Below are 21425 nucleotides of genomic sequence, written 5' to 3' on the forward strand. Positions count from 1 at the left end.
ATAAATAAATAAATGTAGTTATCTCTTATTTTTATTACTAAAACATAAAATATAAAAGCATGCCTGAATATCCTTCCAGAATAGCTTCTCCCGATCATAAAAGCCTTTGAAATCTTGGAATTGTCTGAGTAATTCAATTGGTGGTTGAGATCCGTATGTGTCCAGTTTAGGCATGTTCAGGTCATCAACAAAGATTATGACCCTTTTACCTGTCGGAGCACCTGTCATTAAAAAAAGCATATAACACCTCATATTACTGTAAAGTTGAAACGATATGCTTTGTGTACTTGGTATAGGTGATAAGACATGTGCCCTCATCTAGAGACCATAAGGCTGCCTTTTTAGTAAAACACAAGATCATGTCTTCTATGATGATATATCAAGACATGTTAAATCTACCACATAAAAACATTATGGAACTGGACAAATTATAATGTAATTTTAATTTAATCATTCCCCTACCAATTATATTTTTCCGCTTTTTCTCCAGTTTGCTTTCAATAATCTCCTGGGTCCTTATGCTGCTGGTCTGTGCAGAGAAGTTCATGTAGACTGGGACATAGCTAGATTGCTCTGCAATGCCATCAAGAAGACCTCTTGCAACAACAGACTATAAGACAAGATTTATATTCTTTCATTTATATATGCACTAATGGGTTAGCCGAGTCAAGCCTGGATTCCTTAAAATCGCTACACTGTCTCTACACTGTTTTCAGTGCAATTGCTGCAGTGGGTAGCAGTCCCCAAAGCAATCTCTGATTCGACCAACCAATCATCATCACCGAAAGCTGTCACCGATAGCGTAAAATGAATGTATGGAAACCGAGCTTTAAGAACTATATAAACAGTAAAAACAGGCAGCATTATTAAGACTAACAAAAATATTCTATTGAGCACAAGCTTTCGTTTCGTCAGATGACTGAATGAACGAAAGTTTGTGGTCAATAAAATATCTGTTAGTATAATGCTGCATGTCTTTTTACTTTTTATATAGAATGTTAAATATTGTTACTATAGTCACAACTAAACTCCAAATATTTTAAAAACATTTAATGTTAAACTTATTTACTATAGGCATACCTTGCCAACTCCTGTTGTTCCAGTAAATAGTACTGAACGTCCAATAGCTAACAGTTTCTCCATCATGTAACCAAACCGAACAGTATCCAAAGTTGGAACCAACATCTCGAAAAACGGAACTTCCGGATTATATTTGAAAGTCGGAATAATCTTCTCCCACATGTCCATGCGCTTTGTGTCAAAATCCATGTACGCACTCCACAGGTCACCATTTTGTGGAAGCTTATAAAAATGAAAAAAATTTTGGAAATTCACTATATTTTGTTCTCAATGCCAAATCTTGCATCAGACAGCTTTCACAGTAAGCATTTTTTCCATAGTAGTGAAGATACACACAGACAGTTTATAAGCGAGTTAATACGCATTTGTTCGTGAGTGGTGCTTAGTAAAAATAATAATGTTTGGCGCTTATTCTAAGATTTACCGTACCATTATTTTCCACGAATTTGCTCGATGAGTAAGTTCCACAGTCAAATTGTAATTTATTGGTTTATTTAGATAAATATTCATGAAATCGTCCTTCATACTTACTTTTGCTTCACCATTATCCTCAAATTGATTTCTAACAAACGAATCAAAGGCATCCCAACTGTTGTCCAGTAGGTTCCCACCAACAGCCCAAACGTACGAAAACACAAATGTTGTGCAAATTAAGGGATGAAGTTTGTTTGTGTCCATTGTCAGGTCAATCTTGCTGCGGCCTTTCTGGAAAAGAAGCTCCTCTAGCAGACAACAAAGTGTTGCTACCTTGTTGATATCAACCTGAAAAGTGAAATTATTTGAATAATTATTATAAAAAAAATACTGTCAACGTAAAAAATATTTTAAAATTGAAACATTAAAGGGCGGCTACATAGAACTGAGCCAGGGTCCACTTGATTCAGTGAGAATGAACCATGATCTACATAATTTAGTGTGCATACAAGGTGGAGGAAATCAACAGGTACACAACTATAGTTTGTTAATTATGATCATTCTTACCTGTACGATAGCTTGGAAACATTTCTTTGTGGCGAATTTTAGGCCCTCTTCTACGTAAGTCTCAAAAAGGTCATTGATGAACTGGAATGTCTCTTCTTTCAACATGTTCTTGAACTTGGCCATCCAGGTTCGTACATAAGGCATCCACTTTAACTCACCAGGATCAATATACACCATACCACACCTAGCAACAAATATCATGCAATATTTAATAAGCAGTGTTAACATAATGTATGGCCAGTTTTTAAACTTGAGATAGAGTAAGAAGCTAGAAGAAATTTAATAATTGTCATCTTAGAGGTTAATTCTAGCATATTTTACTGTTTGATTTTCTAGACAACCTAAAATATAAAACTATAATTATTATTCATCATTATTTTCATAGATCAAGGTTTACCTGCTAACAGTGGCTGGAGATGCAACAGCCAAGTCCTGCACTTCAAACACCATGTGAATTGAGTTTGTCAATTTGATACGCTCTGAGTTGGCTAAGCACAACATTTTGTTGTCGTCCAGTACAGTGTTCATATTCTCAATCCAAAGCGCATCCACAGGTCCATCGCAGATTATCCATTTATGATCCTCTGTTGTGTCCTACAGTCAAAGAAATAAATCAAAAAAACTATAATTCCAACCATTACTTTTGAGGAGTAAATTCACAACTCTGCAAGTAGAATGTAAGCATGTTACCCTCTCCCACAACTCTTGGAATGGAAGCAAGTATTTTAATTTCTGATCCAGAGCCCCATATGTACAGAAAGAACCAAAAAAAAAAAGATTGAAAGGCTTAGCACCTTACAACCACCACACCGCTCAACTTACATTGACAGCCTGTCTGACTATAGTTGCCATGAGTCCATCTTGCCATTCCAGAGTGAGAGTGTTGATTTCTCCATACAGCTCACCCATGCTGACTGACTTCGGGTTCATCACATAGGTGTGTACTGGTTGGTAATACGGACTGTCTTCACCAGCTAGATGCAGGTCAATGATTGTCTTTGCAAGAACCTTGACAAACAATACAAATATATAATGAATGAAAGTTCTATGATGACCTATGATTAAAGTCACAAAAACTGATGTACACTGATTTATTTACTCCACAATATTTATGCTTAAAGATTAACACTCCAGTCATTAATTCAGAATAACTTCCAGATCCACCAAATTCTAAAATGGATTGCAACATGTTTTACCTCATACACGGTAGTCTTGCCCCCTCCAGTTGGCCCCACCAACATGACACCGTGACGGACAATCATCGTCTCATACAATTGGATAACCTTCTTGATGATGCAATCTTCAGCTTGCAAGCCCTTATCAAGTATCGTCTGCACAATAAACTTCTGCAGAGTTCCGTAATCATGCTCAGGCAGAACAACACCCGGAAACAAATCAGAAAGAATACCCTGAAATAAGAAATACATGATAGTATCTACATCCCTTTATATCTTTGATAATACTACTACTTAAGACTTACGACAATATTTATATTTTCAAATAAAACTAAATCCTTTACGAGCCACTGGGGCTCATAGAGCTGGAGCTTATCCCCAGTTTCTGTAGTGTGAAGTGGATGAGAGTTGTACTCTCCCTGGACGGGACATTAGTCCGTCGCAGGTTAATCAAATAAAGCTTATCAATAAAGACATGCCAAAATAATAGCTCACCCCAAACAGGACAGCATCATCTGCCAGGAACTTGGGTAAGTTACTATCCCTGAGAGCTCGAATGAGTACAATGTCCTCGCCAAGATCAGGGTTGTCACGCTTAAGTGATCCGGCCATAACCAGCACAGATTTGACAGCACGCATGCCAAAATCGTAATGATCCTGTTGAGACAATTGTTCACTGCACAGTTTGTACATCTGCGTCATCTTCCTTGCTAGGGTGCGTGAAGACTCAAAACCTTCAGAGTAGAGGATCACCTCAGCGATTAGAGCTAGTATGGAGAAAGAAATGAAATTGCAATTAAAATAAAGAGAAGCAAAGATGGTCTATGTACAATTTTTAAGGTTTGATCTCTCATTGCAATATAAAAATCCTAGTCAGCAGTGGCAGAGATGTAAATGTGCAAGACATCTGCTGCATCACTGTAAATAAAAATGGATCTTTACATTTTTTAAAGAATTAAAGTAGAGAACTAGCATGAAATTAATTATATTAGATTTATGGAGAGCCACTTTAAATTACATTAGAATTCATAATAATATTTGTCTCATATCAAAGCAAACAAAGGATAATCTGTTGTGTAATGAAAAGAGCTCTAGTTGTGAGACTTACCATAATCGGGTACCATCATTGCAATGGGTCTGAACAGAGCCTTAAGGTTATCTGGTAACTCTGTACGGCCGGCATAACCTGGATTCATGGTGATGAATGCAGCACAACTTGCCACCAATTTAATTTCACGTCCTTCAAACATGAACCTTGTTACCTAATATTGAGAAACAAAATCACCAAAATGTTTTTATTTATTTATTTAAAAAAAAAAATTAATTCAGGCATAAGAACATAAAAAACAGTCACCAGTACAAGACTGAAACGACTAAATTTACAATACGAAAACAATATATCAATGACACAAAAATTAAAATATAATCTAAAAAAATATACAATAACAAATATACAATTCAATTACCTGTACAATTAAATTTAAAAAGAGAACTAAACAATATTAAATTTTATTACTGCATATCCACTTGTTTTTGTCATTTAGATTCAAATCTTATAAATATATATTAAAATTGATTAATGAATTGAATAAATGAGAAATAGATTAACTGATACTATCAGTTTAAACACCTACCTTTGCTGCCTTAGCGTTTCTGATGGTTATAAGCTGTTGGGCAATTACAGACAACACCTCAATGTAGATACGATTAAACTCATCAAAACAGCACCAAGCACCGGATTGGGCCAAACCTGAGAAGAACCTGCCCATCATCTTATAGTCCAGGCCATCGGAGCAGTTGAAGACCACACACTGCTTGGCTAGACCTTTGGCGAGATCTTTTGTTGTCTCGGTTTTGCCTGTACCGGCCGGGCCAGCAGGTGCGCCACCAAGGTCAAGCTGGAGTGCTCCCATAAGGCACAGGTAACAACGATCCTAATCATAAACATATGGAAGAACTTTTTAAGGCTGGACTACAATTCTTTAGGCTTTTCTTTAAAATAAATTATTGTGATTTTAATTTAGGAATGTGCAAGTGTAAAGTGAGCACACCCAAGTGAATAGTGTCCTGAAATCTTCCCGTTACATTCAATAAGTAAAAAGAAAAATTAGGACAATAGTGTGGTGATTATACTGAGACGTGACATACTTGGGGCAGACAATTTCATAACTTTCAAGATAAATTCTGCATAAGAAAGTTGGCGGATATCAGGTCATCAAGCGAATATTCAATTTTAGCACAGCCATATTAGTTTACCTGAATTTATGTATAAGTTTTTGCTGAAGAAATAACAGCAGCAGTAGTAGTAATAATTAAAAAAATCTGTGGAACTTACAGTTAATGGAGTGATTACGAGTCTTGCTGACGCCCCAAGATATTCGTATCCGTATACATACTGTGATGTTGACATTCTGACTACGCAGTTATCGAGGTCTAAATCCCAGTAGTAGCGAAGTTGCTTTGTCCATTCAAAGTTGTTCACATTATTCACATCGTTCTTTACCATGGATGTGACAATATCACGTGCATGGACATCTATTGTGATGAGCGCGCATAGCACATTACGGACAAGCTTTGGTAGCTGTCCGCGAACCATGGCCGCTAAACCGTTCAAATTCTGGAACAAATTTAGAAGTAATTATGTTTATGAGTCATATCTCCCCTACAGAATTACAAAAATATTTCATGTTAACATATTTAATGAGTTGCTTTCATCCTCTTTTATTCCTCCACACTTTCTTCTATAATATGGAACACTTACTTTGATACACTTCTGCTCAAAATCTTTGAGTGCTTCCTGACGATCAAAGTCTCCCTCAAGCACAGCACTGAGATCACGGCACCACACAGTTTGGGAGACTGTGAGTACGACCTGTGATGGGTACAATGTCAGCCACTCCTCATGAGGTCTGCTGCTGTAGTCAGCAAGAGAGGCTTTGGTGATCTTACGCAAAGAGGTAACCATAGCTTCTTCAACCTTGCCCAGCCAATCTTCTACATTTCCTCTAGCTTTCAGACCTTTGCCTAGACCAACCTTTTCATTCTCTGGCGATATGATGCCAAGGATGTCATTTGTGCTGGTTTTAGCAGCTTCAGCCTCTGTTGAAATAGAAGTCAAAATATGATGAGATTAGTCTTTACTATAGACACTGAAAATGGTGTTACACTGCTATACTCAATTCATAACAGGAACAGACGGTTCCAATGTCTTAATGGGTGTTATCTCTTAAGAAAGAAATTAAATAACTTGATTTATCAAGGTACAGTATTCACAAAATAGATCATACATTAAGATATACTAGATATGATGAAACTAACCTTTCTCTCCAGTTGGAGATAACTTTCCTTCACTAGACTGAGGAACAGCAGAACCAAACTCCAAAAGAGCAATGGCATCAAAGCATTTGCGCAGATGTGGTTGGACAGCATGTGGATTTCTTGTCTGGGAAAGTATTTCCAATAACTCATCATTGGACAAGAAGTAAAATCTGTAAAATTTGGGAGAAATTAATTGATCTTAGAAATTGACTCATAGACCATAAATTGACTTTCTACAGGAATATGGTACTTAAAGAATTTGTCTTTGTATCTACCTTGGGAAGATAACTCTTTTGGATTCCAAGTACTGCTCAAGGCACTTTTGGATCTGATCCAACAGGGAGTTATTATTCTGGAAGGTCTCAAGTAGTCCTGGTTGTGTGGCAGCACGCATTGCTAGCGGCAGTCGGTTTGCTTTTCTCATAATCTCCTTCCAGGACTTGTCCACCTGCATAAACATCTTGGCTTCACCAGGAAGCTGACGTTGGATGTCAGGAGCACTGAAGATGCTCTCTAGATACAACCAGTTTCTTTGACAGTTTAGCCATTCCTCCTGCAGATATAATAATGAAAACTACATTAAAATAGCTCTCTGACAAGTGCATACAATAGGTTTACATACATTACTTCCTTAAAGTCAGCTCCCATCATGATGTTGAGGCTACACATTACTGCCACTTACAGGAAAACATCTTCATGTTTCATTTCAAGAAGCATAAAAGAATTATTCAGGCACTTTTGTATGACTTATTGTAAAATCTCTAGATCTTACCAAAGTTTTGTTAAACAGTTCCAAGTTCTTCACCCATTCTTCAACACGAGGTTTGATTGGTCCAACATGCCTTGAGCTGGAAATTGTGGAGATATTAACCGTACTGTCATCGAGAAGAACCTGGATCTCTTCAGTACCACCGAGTATAAAGACATCTTTGGAGTCACGATGTGGCAATACAATAAACTCTGTCGTCTTCCATGCATCTTCAACCTAAAGGTGACCAAATATTTAAAAATGAAATTCAACAACTATTTTCTTAATGTAAACTATAACAATTGATAACAAACTAAGATAGGTTTGTCTTATAAATGAAAATTCAATAGCTAAAAATATTAAAAGGGATATGTTACTAGTCTGGTTTGATAATGCGCAAGCACTTATAGGTGGCAATACTGGTCGGAGAGCTTTCAGTAGATTGTTGATGATTGGTCTCTATACATCATGAGCAGTCCATTGCTCTTCTTTATGCTATGTAAATACTTCCTAAACATGCACAAAAGAGAACAGTTGAGTGGTCTAAAAAACAACCTACCTTTTTCAGCAGACTTTCAAGTGATGCTTCACTTGATGCTTGTCCAGAAACTTCTTCCAGGGCCTCAGTAAACTGGAAGGCATCTAATTGAGTCAGGAGGCCTAGATTAAGAACTTCATCTGAAGTGAATTTATGATCTAAGATGTTCTCAATTGTATCCCAATGTCTTTGCTTCAAGGCAGGGTTGCGGAGGTTAGTGATAACAGGGAGCTGCAATAGAAATACAAGACTTAGTTCTATCAATGAGTTTAAAGGTGCGTTTCTAGAGTTTGGTTTGTGTATTACCGAAAAATTTAATTTATTTTGTTCATTTCAGTACCTTTTCCCTCATGTCTTCAACTTTTGCTTTAAGTTTTGGCACAACTTGATTTGGAGGAAGTCCCTTTTCCAGTTGGTACACAGACTTGCCATATTTCTGTACAGTCCCTGAAATAGTCTCAGGATCTATATCATCAAATGGTTTCTGAAAATATCAAAGATAAATTGTTGCAGTTTTAACCTCATAAAGGTAAGTAGATATTATATTCCCAACATGGGTTATTGTAGTAAAGTATACTACGGGCAATTGAGTTTGTACCTCAGTCCAATCCTGTGAAATAACATCCCATTCCTCCAATGAGTTCCACAGCAATTGTTTCAGCTTCAACTCAGCATGTGTTTCCTCCAGCTCCTCATACTTGGTCACTTCAACCTATTAATTCAAACCAAGAGCACAATAGAAAACAATCAAATTCTGATTTGTTAATCGTAGAAGCATGGAATAAGAGTATGTAAAGTATGATATAACAATGTCAATTTTCAATTATAATAAAGTATATATTCTTTGTTAAGAATTAATTATTTATGAGTACAGCAGGGCACTGTTATAAATTTCGCTATGGAAGGCATGACAAACGTGCAGTACTGCCTTACTAATACCATTATTTTTTGGTGCATTGTTTGAAGGATTTGTGTAATACACTAGTAAACACCATTATTATTATCATAATCATATTACTATCACTTTATCATTATTATTCAGTATAATTATGGATATTACCTTGAAGTTCTTCTGATATGTCTTGTACTGGAAGGCATGTTTCTGAAGTTCGTCCAACTTGTCACCCAATTTGTTAAGAATTGAGGTCACTTTTACCACATCTGCGCTTACATCAAGAATCAGCGGGTTCTTCAAATAAGACATTAACATCATATGTAAAAATATCAATGGATTTTGATAGCAATAACAAAATCATGTTTTGGTTGCCTTTGGTCTAAATTTGTTTTAGGAGTAATAGTCTAAGAGAAGATAATTAAACAAGATTGGCAAAAGATTTGATACAAAAATAAGTGAAATTAGAAATGAAACAGCTCTAGATTTCATAGAATACCTAATAAGGGATTTCTAAATATACCATATATTAACCTATTTTAAAGTTGGTATTTGCAAGTCTATCTACTATCTACCAAAAGGGATGCATGCAGAAGAAGACCAAGGAAGATGTGGTTTGATAATCAAAGAATGGCTAAACATAAGAAATTATGGAAAAATTAAAAAAATGGCCAAGTGGCAACACAACAACCTTCAAACCAAAGACGGCTGATGACACTATCTCATCAATAAAGCTAAATACCTGAGACTCCTGCTTAACACTCTTCACTTCTTTGTTCAAATCCATGATGTCCTTATCCAAATGAGTACAAAATTTATCAATGTTAGAGTCTCTTTCACCAACTGATTTGTCAATTGCATTGCGCACTGCAGTCACTGAGGGAGACAAAGTCTGATAGACAGCAAAATCCTCCGGAGGAGTGGGAACCTCGTACTTGTCGATGAGTTCATACATTTCTTTAATGACCAATGCTTCTGATTCAAGACCATCAATCTATAAAAAAAAATTGATCAATTAATTGCCATTATTTTAAACATATTGTATATTATTATGATAGTGAAAAGAAAGTAGCACAGAAATGATAATTAGAATTTCTTACTCTCAACTGGATTTCATCCAGGAATACCAAGCTCTCAACAAATTCGGTGGTCGTCGTTGGTATTACTTCCAACTTATATTGGGCATCCTGGGATTCAGCAATCGATGTGTCCACTTGTTTCTTGGCCAACTTTGGCAGCATGTCATTTATTACCTGAACATAAGATTTTAAAAAAAATTTCCCTCATTTTAGAAATTAGTACTTACATTTTTTAATGGTCGATAAAGAAAAATGTTTTAAAAACATTAAAAGCTAAAATAATAATAATAATAATAATAACATTATATATCCAAATTCATATAATATTCATCTATATATCTGTTGAATACTTCAACTTAAGTTAAGTTGAAGCGAATATTTAATTAAAAAGTTGGATGAAATTTTGTTTTCTTGCCAATTAAAAGTCTCATATGGACGATTCTACTTTGTTTGTGGGGTATTTATTTAGCAATACTCAGTTCATCCAGGTAAGCATTAGGCCCGTATTTAGGAATTTCAATGGGGGGTTCGGCTTGGGATTATGCGGAACTCCTTATCAAAACCCACATACTTCTTCTTCTCTCCCCTAAATGGGGACTTTATTGAGTGTGATAGGCCTCAGGCCCTTTTACAGTATAAATAAATATACATTTTTAGTGCTTTAAATAAGGCGAGACTTCTTTATACCTTGTTTAGCGAACCCTCCGATTCCAAAATTATGGATTTCAAAATAAAAATAAAATGTTGTTATAAGTGTGTTAGCGTACGAGCCGCCATAAAAAATTGGAAAAAAAAGAAATAAAAATAAAAATTTATATTTATTTTTATTCTGTCCTCCGCTACATGGAATCCCTTTTTCCAAAAATTTAAAGTTGCATACTTTTTAATATAGTAAAAAGATGTACTATGTGATGTAATCACGAAGTATATATTCCTGAAATAAATATAAATATAATTTTATTTTTATTCCTTTTCCGCCCTCCTCACGAAACGAACCCCCCCGAACCCCCACTAAATAGGGCATTGACAAATACAATAAATATATTGGATGATTTTATTGAATTTTGAAGGAATTGTAAAGAAGCAATGAGATTTGTTTTGATCTGTAACTCATTGGAATTGTTAATATATCTGTATATGTGTTCCCTTTAAACAAAACATTCAATTGAATCTTGTAGGCTTTTTTGCATCATACTGTCAGGTAGAGTGTGAACTGGAATATTAATACAAAAATAGTCTAACATATGTTTTTTTACACAGCATTTGTATTGTACTGTATAAAGACAGATGATATGTACCTTATCTTCATCTTTTTCTGCCATTTCATCAGATTCTTCTTTCCCCTGGATCTGAGCAAGTGTCGGTGTGTTCTGCAACTGTTCTTTGAGATAGTTTAACAATGTTGTCACAGAGTTAACAGCTAGCACATGCATTGTATTCACAATCAGGTAATCAGCAAGTCGAATAAAACTAAACAAAAAATAGAATAAAATATGATAAATAAGAGCCTAGAATTTTAAATCCTGGATGGCTAAGAGGAAGGCAAATACGAAATTGTCCCATGTCCCATCTATTTTTGTAAATTAGGTGAGCCATAGCATATTATTTCCTTTTTCTTAATCTCGATAACATTTTAGAATGACCTCAAATGCTTCCAGTGGTTCTATTAAATTAAATTATATCCTTATCATTAGTGGCATAGCCCATGATAATTCAGTTTATATAATGTGCAACTACTCAATTTTATTGTTATACCACTTTTTAAACATTTAATCTATTCAAACCATTTTAAATGCATTTCCCTTTGAAGGTATCAATTCAAAATGATTTATGACAGTTCCCATGGCATGTTTATATTCATTGTGATGTAACAAGATATATTGTAGACATTGTGTTCTGTGTATTAATTCTGTTATTTAAATGTTAAAAGTCATTCTTTCAATAGACCCGAATACATTCAATCGTGAATATTCCCAGGTGCGGTTTCCCACAGTCTGGAAACCTGTAAATAGCTTTCCTTCTATTACCATGTTAATCTACGGCAATGGCTTCTCTTGTTAGCCTGCTCTGTGTAGGTCATCTTATCCGGAGCATCTCCATAGATGTCCAAATCAAAGTTACCTTGGAGGTAGCTAGAAGCTGCAGTTCCTGGAGGAAATCCATCATCTGGAATCAAATATGATTTTTATAACTTATAATTAACCAAATTTAAACAAAACAATTTTTGATCATATCAACACTAAATCACTGATGATATCAGCAAGATATTTTTCTACAGTCATCAATTACCTCCTGTTGGGCTTTCAGAGTCAAAGAAATAATCGTCAGGAGTGAAACCAGCCTCCAACAAAGCTGTACGGCATGCGCTTCGAACCACCTCCTTCACCAGTTCACGGAACTCAGCTAATCTACCAGAAACCTGTAAATATATACATACAGTAAAATTGTTTAATTATTACTTTGTTCACAGAACATTAGAAAAATAATTTTAAATGGAAAAAGTGTTGCTGTGTGAAGGCTTTGAAATTCTTAAAAAATCATGGGTATGAATTCTGCAAGGTTATACCACATGATGTGGTACCTGGGAAATTAGATTAGTCTTAAACAATCTTCCCAGGTTATGCATCATGAATATGCCTCTGAATAAACCAATTCCATAGTTTGAACTGGGCATGCCCATATTCAAGGTCAATTGAGGTCAATCACAACCTACAGTATGATGTGTGTATGTTTGTTTGTGTTGACTGACCTTGCTACAAGCATGTGCAGTTCAAGCTATGAATTGGCTTATTAAATACCCACCTCACAATGCAGATATCATAAGCAATTTGAATAAAAATAAGTACCTACCTCATTAAGTTGTACAAACTGAGCTCCAGTGAAGTGTTCTAAGGTGTACGTCCTGCCTTTCTCTACCTTACAGAGTCCCATATCACTGATGCGGTAACACATCTCACGCACATTCAGCACAGCTGGTCGTAGAGACTGCACATGGAACAGAAACAAGACAATTATGATGTGAGCATAAAGGAATGCAACTACATTTATGACTTGGAATCTTGTGACAAATAATATGGTCTTGGGCTTCCAAATGAACCTTTATGCTAAACCTTGCCCCTTGAATATTGTTGCTAAGATATGGGAACTTAAAAGCATAAATGTATGTGAAATTGCATAATTATGGGACATGCTATATTCCTGGCTGTTATATAACACATTCTGATTGGTCAGTTGGTAATTATGATTGACACCCCATTATTCAATAAGATTTTTTTGTTCCTAATAACGTACTTAAATATAGTAAACAATTCAAGTATTGCATATTATTAATTTTTGTATTTATTAGATATACATTAACTAGTTTATCAATGAGGGTATACATTAAAAATAAAATCCTAACACTTACTGGATTTACTATGAAAAGATTCTCCTGTAGCCGTTTCTTGCAACTTGCAATCTTACGAGACCGAACATTCTTCTTCCAGGTGACAAAAGCCTTCCACTTGCGGAACAGTGCAAATGTTGGTATTTTGACTAATTGCATGAAGTATCTGTATTCTTGCTCCCATCGGTCCAGATCAGTGAATTCTGCCTCACTGTTACGCATGTGCGTTACACCCTTCCTACTGATTGTGTAGTGATCAGAGGGGTTTGTGTTTTTGTGGGTTACAATTCTAGGCAAAGAAATGAAATTTATTAAATACAATCTTTACCTTCCTCTATACCTTCATTATTACTGACAATATAAAAAACACAATATTCATAAAAATGATGACAATGGATATCTGTGGCAGCGGTAAAAAGAACACCAATAACAATAACTAATAAAAATAATAATTAATAATAATAAATTATATATTAATATTTCAACATGAATTGCCCACATTTAGCAAAAAAAATGTTCTTAAATCTTTGATAATTTGGTACATTTTTAAACAATATGGAAGTACGCTCCATGTAACAACTGAAACAGAGGTTTCTTTTTTTTATTCTTACAGAATGTTAAAAATACAAATTGTTGACAAAGCCCATATTGACACATATGATGTGAAAACGTTTGATGAAGACATTTTTGGAAAACGTGATATACAGTTTTAAACATAAATATACCAATCAATTATATTGTCCTTATCACTAAAATGCATCATTATAATATTAAAACTGATGTACAGTATGTATTTTTCTTACTTGAGGTTATATGGATGGTACTGAATAGAGGACTTTGGTACAGCAGGCGTCATGTAAAGAAAGCCCAGACGTGGCTTATCACGCACAAGCTGCAGTATCTCCAGGATGTCTGTAACTCCTTCTAACTCTTCAACCTCCTGTGAGATCGGGATGCTGACTGTGAAACCTCTATTGTGAACACGCCCCTTTGGACTTGGTCGACGGGGGATAGATGGTGGGGTGGGGGATCGTTGATCAAATGCATCCTAAAATCATAAGAGATTCCTTTCAATTTGGAAATCAGGATATATGAAATGATACATAATCAACAATTATTAATGAATAAATAGATGAAATGATATTTTATCAATATTTATTGATTTACCATAGTACTTTAGTGCACATATCCAACAAAAGAACTGCTAAATGCACTTTTCCCCTTTTCATTGGATACAGAATCAACCACTCACAACATGCAACCTCCTTCACTCCCTGGGAGTATTCATACCCAATACCATTCCAAATTATTCACCTCCTGCCAGGTACCCATTTACACTCATGGGTGAAAAGGCAAACATAGTGTCTTGCCCAAGGACACAAGAAGTGTGACAAGGATCAATCTCGAGCCCACAACATCACAACTAAAAGTCCAAAGCTTTAATTAATGTACCACACAGCTTCCATATATAAAATGGAGAATAATGATGAAGACAAAAAAGTAGCCACACAGGCATGGCAAACAGCAGAGAGCTTAATAATAATAATAATAATATCTATGTTTTTATATAGGCTCTATACAAGTCTTAGAGGACTTTTCCACATTATTACCCCAGTTGGAAGGATGCCTATGGGGAAAATTCCATAGTTTGCCACATGAAAATATATCAGCACATTTTTTGCACTTGAAGTTCCTCAGGTACCCACCTGGGTGAAGAGAAGTATTGAAGTTAAAGTGTCTTGCTCAAGGACACTAGCGAAATGCACAGCGAGGGAATAAAAATACCATGCGAGATTTATATCTCCTAAATGACAATATACTCTTTAAAGCCTTGTCAAGACTATCGAATTTTATTAGACAAAAACATGTGACATACCTAAATATGGTCATGATGACATCACAACATGACCATAAATAGGCACATAATGACTATAAATGGGCATACAACAGTTCTTTTGTCAAGGAAATTTGATCATCTGAACAGAGCTTTATTGTTTATATCAAAGGCAAAATATAATGTTTAACTCACCTGTTTTTTCTGCAAATCACTTGGTAATTCAGGTAATGAGGAACCACTCAGGGACCGCTCAAGTGGATCTACCGAGTAAGTCTTCCTGCTTTTTTTCTTCTCGGGTTCCTCTAACGATTTCTGAGCTTGAATGAGCTCATTTGCCTCTGCTGCCCTCTGTCGTATGTTATCAGGTTTATTCCAGTTTTGAAATCTAGCTAATCCAGGCTTCAGTCATCAACAAAAATAATTTTATAATATTAAATATTATTAAGAATGTGTCCTTACTTCAATAGGTGATCCACCTAAAGTGTTGGTGGACTTTTATTAAAAGTAATGTATTATTCAGCTTGCAATTCCTTTAACTTCTAAACTCTTCTGACATTAATAATAATAATATTTTGATTTTAATGATTTAACAAGAAAATAGTTTCCCTTTATAATCAGAATGCACTAAACATTTTTATTGTATATCAGTACAAAACCTATAAATATTATTAAATTTACAGAATGCAAGATTGTGATACAAAAAAAGTTTTCTAAATTGGAAAGTAATAAGTTTATTCAGTGATATTATCATGAATAAGTCTATTGTAGTACTGTACTGTAGAGTTAATATACTGTGATTTACCAATGGTTCAAGCTTTGGAGCTGTCGGTACCGATCGTGTAACCTGCTGTGCTAGTGTGATGCGTTTGAATGTCAGAGCATTTTTGTTGACTGAGGTCTGCTGTGGAGCATAGGAGTACAGTCGATTCTTCAGCTTCTCTGGGTCGACTACTGGAAGGCCAAATGTATGGTTACCATTCCTGGAACTGTTAGCTAGTCCATTGTTGGTTCCATTCATGCTGTTAGACATTATGAGTCTTTGAAATAAAAAAATAATAATAATGTGGAAGAGCGAGTAAACGTGTTGACCTAACTTGAGAATGTTCAACAAGAAGGTGTAAAAAAATCATTTATTCATGTACGTGTCTTATAAAAATATTAGATCATTATATAAAATAAAATGGTAGATATTAAATCGGTAACTGTTGGAAATTTATGTAGTACATAACTAACACATATTCTTAATCTCCCTAAAGTAAAGGAATATCCTATTTCAAAAAATTATGAACTCATATGATACTTAGGCCTAGCCTGGCCTAAGTCAACAAAACAGAAAAGCCGTTTTTGCTGATGACAGTTTTTGTTCAGGGTCAGAGCTTGACACTTGGTGATACTGTGATATTAACAAATGTTTACAAGAAATGAAAAGCCTTACAACCCATAATTAATAGAGGCCTACACTGGGTAGACTAGGCGTACATAGTAGTAGGCTTAGTGGTGAGGCATGCCCTCAATCTTGCCTAGGCTAGAGGCTTCGGCCCCTGAGGCCTAGGCCAGTCTCTAGAGAGGCCTTTCTTTCACAACATTAACAACAATCGTCGGCCTAGCTAGCTAGCTAGGGCCTAGCCCCTATCTATCTATCTAGCTAGGCCTAGCTTAGCCAAATGTGTAAAAACTTTTACCTTACTAACAATAATGGCGCCTAATATTCTGTGGTATTATAGGCACTTACTATCAAACGCTTTCTATATGAAGTAACCCGTCTGTAGTAATGTTTGTTAACATCTTTCGGAAATGTTCTTATCGTGTATATGCCACCATTTTGTTTTCACTAGGCAACGACTAGACTATGTATCCCCAGCAGCAGTACAGTTCGTTCCGACCGAATGCATGAAGTCTATCAACTTATTTGCATAATTGCTTAACGTATGTAGCGCCCTCTATAAACACTGTACACTTGTTTTGGTTTTCATGCTGACGTGCTGAAGAAACATATGGGTTTGTTGTTTATCATAATTAAATGAAAATTTCTACTCTTTTGTTCGTACGTTCATACGTATTTATCAGTAAAAAGTCAGCAAAGCGGATAACGTGACTAGGCTAGGCCTAGGCTGGAAGTGTAAACGCAGGGCCGGGTTAGGGCGCTACCTAGCGTAGCTAAGCTAGGCTAGGCCTAGGCTAGGTCAAGTCCAAGAAAGCAAGGCCCTGTCTCTAGTGTAGGCCTAGCCTAGGCCTGGCAAGCAAAAAAGGGGCCTGTGACCAGGGAGTTATTATTTACAACTCCCTGCTGTGACTGACATAACCATTATTAAAATAGGCCTAGCCTATTTATTAATTATTATTATAGGCCTAGCTAGGTCTATCTATATCATGTTAAGGAACAGCGGAGGCGCCAGAAATTTGTTGACATGGGGTATGTCCAACCAAAGGGTCTGAGCCAAGAGGCTGACGAAGCCTCGGTCGACGACCTGGAATAAACCTCCCATGTAGGGTTCACAGGGAGATTTTTTTTATGGCTTTGTGTGGTCCAAAATGTGTCGGAGGGCCAAAGTGAATTTTTGATTTAATACCGAGGGCCGCACCCAAACTTTCTTGTTTCCAGTGTGCTTCCAAAAACCTCCAAGAACTGCTTTTACACCAATTTATTATGAGTTTTATTTTACTTTTTACATATGGTCCGTGTCAGGCCATAAAAAACTGTTTTCTAGCCAATGTTGATTGGCAGGCCGCACACATAGGGGTTTTAATTCATTTTCGCAGAACACAAAAAAAATCGCTAGGGCCGCACATTGTCCACCTGCGTTTTACACTTACAAGAGAACATAATGTTAAACAGTATTTGTTTTGATCATTATCTGTACAGGTGCATACCATTTTCCTACCTAGCTGGGCTGAAACTTGAATAATGTCCGACACAAGTGTAGATAATCTTCCCATTGATATTTCATCCAACAAGCTTCTTGGTATGTAGCCTAATTTTTAGGCAAATTCACAATTTTATCTTTTTATTTTTTTAACTTTCTGTTCACTGAGGCACTTTATTCATATTATTTTTAGAGTTTTATACTCATTTACACTTTTATACTCATTTTTTAAATACTTGTTATATTTTGTTACTTGTACAAGAAATCAAAAATATAGATTCATTTAATATATAGTTTTATATGCTAACATTTTTGATTATTTTTCTATTTTAAATATTGTGTTTTTAAATAGTAATTTGTTACTGGGTTGGATTTTATGAAATGAGGTTGTATTTGATTTAAGACTACTTTAGCACAAGATATCTCAATTTCACTACTAGTTTTTTTTCATTAAAATAAAAGAAATTACAAGAGTTTGGTTTGAACATTCCAGATTGGCTGATTGATCGCAGACATGTTCAAGGCAAGTGGACATCAGTGGCACTGACTGTGCGTGAGAAAATCAACAACGCCATACAAGATATGCCAGAGGTGGAAGAGATAAAACAGCTCGTTGTTGGAACATGCAAGTATAGTTATATAGCATCATTAAGGCCTATTTAGAAAGAGCGTGCCTGCAACATGGGACAGCAAAATATTTTAACCTATTATATTCCTGATGGTGAATCACATGATGATAATTTTAGTGTGAAGAAATGCCTCCACCGGGGATAAGTATTGTGCTACAAACTGAATGTAATTCGCGCGGACATGAAGAGCGACATGTTGCTCAGGAACCAGTGACTGTATATACTCATGAATTGTTGTTTGACAGAGGAAATTCTAACCAATCATTGATATTTGTCATTCTTCGCTGAGGATGCAGACAATAGAAGAAACTGCAAAGGTTGCGTGTGTGACAGTCATTGTGCACTAGATTGTACTGTCATGACGTAATTTTATAAGACCTATTTAGACTAATTAATAATTAGAAATTGTTCATTTATTGTAATGCATGATTATGTATTTTGTTTGTTTATAGATATTAATTACTTTCATTGCAAAAGAATTGTTGAGTTATTAAAGGTTTCTGAATCCAACACAAAGAATATCTTTGGCCGTTACTCATCGCAGCGTATGAAGGTAAGATAATTTCAATTAAATATTGTTATTAAAAATCATTTATTTTACATGCAGAAAATATATAAAAATAGAATATATAACATTCAAAATACAATCTATTTAATGATGAAATGATAATAATAACAAATATTTATGTCATAAAAGGATAATCTGTCAGGTTTTATATGATAAATACATTGTGTAGAGTGTAACACAACACATTGAGGGCCACGTGGATTGATATGATGTGGTCTTATACATCATTTCTGGAGTTCTACCTTGTCACAAACATTATGAGGGAATTTGTATTAAATTGCAGTAATTGATGTTGTATTTTGTGCTAGGATTGGCTAGAAGTTGTTTCCATATACGAACGTGATAACATATATCTTGCTGAGTCTGCTCATCTGCTAACCCAGAATGTGAACTATGAGATTCCCGCAATTCGTAGGAGCATCTTGAAATGTAAACAACTCCAAGCGGTATGTTAAACAGCAAATTAGCATTTGTTGCCTTTATAAATAGCACTCTTTGTAATCATAGTCTTCATATTGATTATCATCATCATCTTTTTAATAACTATTATTTTTGTAGAAAATATTTATGTAAATTAAAACACCTATACATGTTTCTCCTGACGCAAATCCAGTTATTGTCTATTATTCCTTCACGACAATAACAATTACTATTAAATTAAAATTGTTATCATGTTGATTTTCAATATTGTGTGACTATGCATAATATTCACAGTTGCAATGCCATTTTTGAATGATTTTGATTCCAATAAACAGGAATGTGATAGAAAGGAGAAGGATTACATAAGCCAAGCTGCATCAGCTAAAGATGACTTCCAGACGTCCTGTAAAAAGCTTGGAATTAAGGTTGGAAAAAAATTACATTTCAAATTATTGCTGTTATTATTACAATTTAAGTACAGTACTTTACGAAGTAAAGCCCAAATTTGTTTGACAAAAATATGTCTTTTCCAAGCAGGAGCTCGAAATACAAGTTTTAAAGTTTGTCTAATGCTTGGAAAGAGAATATTTTTCTTTCTTTTTGGCCTCATCATCATTCCCATCTTCTATTTTGTGAATGCTTACCTTCCACTTTCCTTTTCACTTACATATTAAATAAACTATCCATTATATGCATACAGTATATGCACTACCTTGTCTGACAGTTACAAAAAGGAGACTGTCATGTATCGGTTTATCCAGGTATCATCATTCATAGACTAACAATATCACAGCTGATTCGTGTATAATTTGTTATCCTTCTTATCACCAATAACTGATTTTTCTCTTTTCAGGGAGAAAAGATAAAAACAGAGCTGATAAAACTTGTAGCAGATCTTCCACAGATTTATAGTAAAATCTTATCGAAGGCACAAAAGCTACACAAGGTTACAGAGTTCTATGAGGCATTTGTACAATTTACAGTTGGCAGGTAATTCCAAATAATTGATTCCCAAATAATATGTTCTCTAATTTGATGTTATACTCACAGTGCCTACATGTGTACAATGTTGCATAATTATATAGTTTCTATTTCATGAGGATCATATTTTAAAAGTTATGGTTAAATATAGTATTTATATAATATTGAAGATAGTGCACTCATTGCTTTTTGCATTGAATTGCTGTAACACACAGTGTATTCCAATTTAGTGACTTACACAGTGTACTTCAAAGATAAAAATATATCATCTGTTACTAGACAGGTGCAAAGGAATTGACGTTTTTATCAGTGGGGCGGCAGCGGGGAAAGAAGCCACAGTGGAAATGACTTCATCAACAAACAGGATGATGTTTCAATTCAATTCAATTCAATTTCTTTAATTGCCTTGAAAGCCATTATGGGCCAATATCCGCTAAAAACATGCACAAAAAATTTACAAAATTCACAAAAGAAAGCATTGATGTAAGCCTATAAAAAATATGGGAAAACTACAACAATTGTCGATTTACAGGTCGAGGATTAGTTTGACAATGGATAGAAAAATCAGAGATAATGACAATGGTAATAATGATGACAATCCTTTTGAAATTTTCATTGATACATAAGGTATGCAGATTTAACAAATATACTATTCTTTCTAGTCAAGACAGTGGTACAGATGAGCAATTCCCAATCTGTCCAGCTTTGGGTTATATTCTTCAACATGGTAACACTACAGTGTATCGTTGGAGGACAGGCAAGGACCCCATGTCTATTGAAGAAGTGAAATTGGTTGCCCTGGAGGAGGAGAAAGATGTCCAAGAAGATGAGGTGGGAATTAATGAAATGATAAATGATGAAACAAATGATGATAATGATGTAAATCATGTAAATGAAATGCCCAGACATAATTAAGTAGTCTTATCAAAC

The 21425-nt window shown here is 35.1% G+C and overlaps 2 protein-coding genes across 3 annotated transcripts in view; one reads left to right on the forward strand and one right to left on the reverse strand.

Annotated features, from left to right (window-relative positions):
• The window catches only part of LOC117103522 (dynein heavy chain 6, axonemal-like), a 38579-nt gene extending 21725 nt beyond the window's left edge, over positions 1–16854 (reverse strand). Inside the window, exons 1-31 of the mRNA XM_033244094.1 lie at positions 16716–16854; positions 15836–16072; positions 15226–15432; positions 14000–14244; positions 13218–13485; positions 12662–12796; positions 12101–12230; positions 11839–11977; positions 11110–11281; positions 9833–9985; positions 9475–9726; positions 8901–9029; positions 8439–8552; positions 8181–8324; positions 7862–8071; positions 7327–7539; positions 6830–7107; positions 6555–6724; positions 5998–6335; positions 5572–5853; positions 4871–5170; positions 4345–4498; positions 3732–4003; positions 3258–3470; positions 2884–3069; positions 2459–2655; positions 2062–2245; positions 1612–1842; positions 1081–1302; positions 463–610; positions 64–221 (exon numbers count right to left, since the gene is read on the reverse strand). Of these exons, the coding sequence (XP_033099985.1) occupies positions 64–221; positions 463–610; positions 1081–1302; positions 1612–1842; positions 2062–2245; positions 2459–2655; positions 2884–3069; positions 3258–3470; positions 3732–4003; positions 4345–4498; positions 4871–5170; positions 5572–5853; positions 5998–6335; positions 6555–6724; positions 6830–7107; positions 7327–7539; positions 7862–8071; positions 8181–8324; positions 8439–8552; positions 8901–9029; positions 9475–9726; positions 9833–9985; positions 11110–11281; positions 11839–11977; positions 12101–12230; positions 12662–12796; positions 13218–13485; positions 14000–14244; positions 15226–15432; positions 15836–16063 (6072 nt within the window). The 5' untranslated portion in view covers positions 16064–16072; positions 16716–16854. The remainder of the gene's footprint in view (positions 1–63; positions 222–462; positions 611–1080; positions 1303–1611; positions 1843–2061; positions 2246–2458; positions 2656–2883; positions 3070–3257; positions 3471–3731; positions 4004–4344; positions 4499–4870; positions 5171–5571; positions 5854–5997; positions 6336–6554; positions 6725–6829; positions 7108–7326; positions 7540–7861; positions 8072–8180; positions 8325–8438; positions 8553–8900; positions 9030–9474; positions 9727–9832; positions 9986–11109; positions 11282–11838; positions 11978–12100; positions 12231–12661; positions 12797–13217; positions 13486–13999; positions 14245–15225; positions 15433–15835; positions 16073–16715) is intronic.
• A 39-nt stretch (positions 16855–16893) lies between these two features.
• LOC117103505 (CDK5 regulatory subunit-associated protein 3-like) lies at positions 16894–21425 on the forward strand. 2 transcript variants are annotated; one of them, XM_033244060.1, is made up of 8 exons: positions 16894–17031; positions 17897–17996; positions 18391–18522; positions 18979–19079; positions 19403–19540; positions 19850–19939; positions 20368–20504; positions 21158–21425. In XM_033244060.1, exons 2-8 carry the CDS (start codon positions 17939–17941, stop codon positions 21408–21410), a joined length of 909 nt encoding a protein of 302 aa, XP_033099951.1. In that variant the 5' UTR covers positions 16894–17031; positions 17897–17938; the 3' UTR covers positions 21411–21425. The 2 variants fall into 2 exon arrangements, with proteins under 2 accessions (XP_033099951.1, XP_033099952.1); XM_033244061.1 differs by having other exon boundaries at positions 17013–17077.

This window comes from Anneissia japonica, unplaced genomic scaffold, assembly GCF_011630105.1.
Source record: "Anneissia japonica isolate Jap-2015-1 unplaced genomic scaffold, ASM1163010v1 scaffold288005_len623695_cov211, whole genome shotgun sequence".
Taxonomy (NCBI): domain Eukaryota; kingdom Metazoa; phylum Echinodermata; class Crinoidea; order Comatulida; family Comatulidae; genus Anneissia; species Anneissia japonica.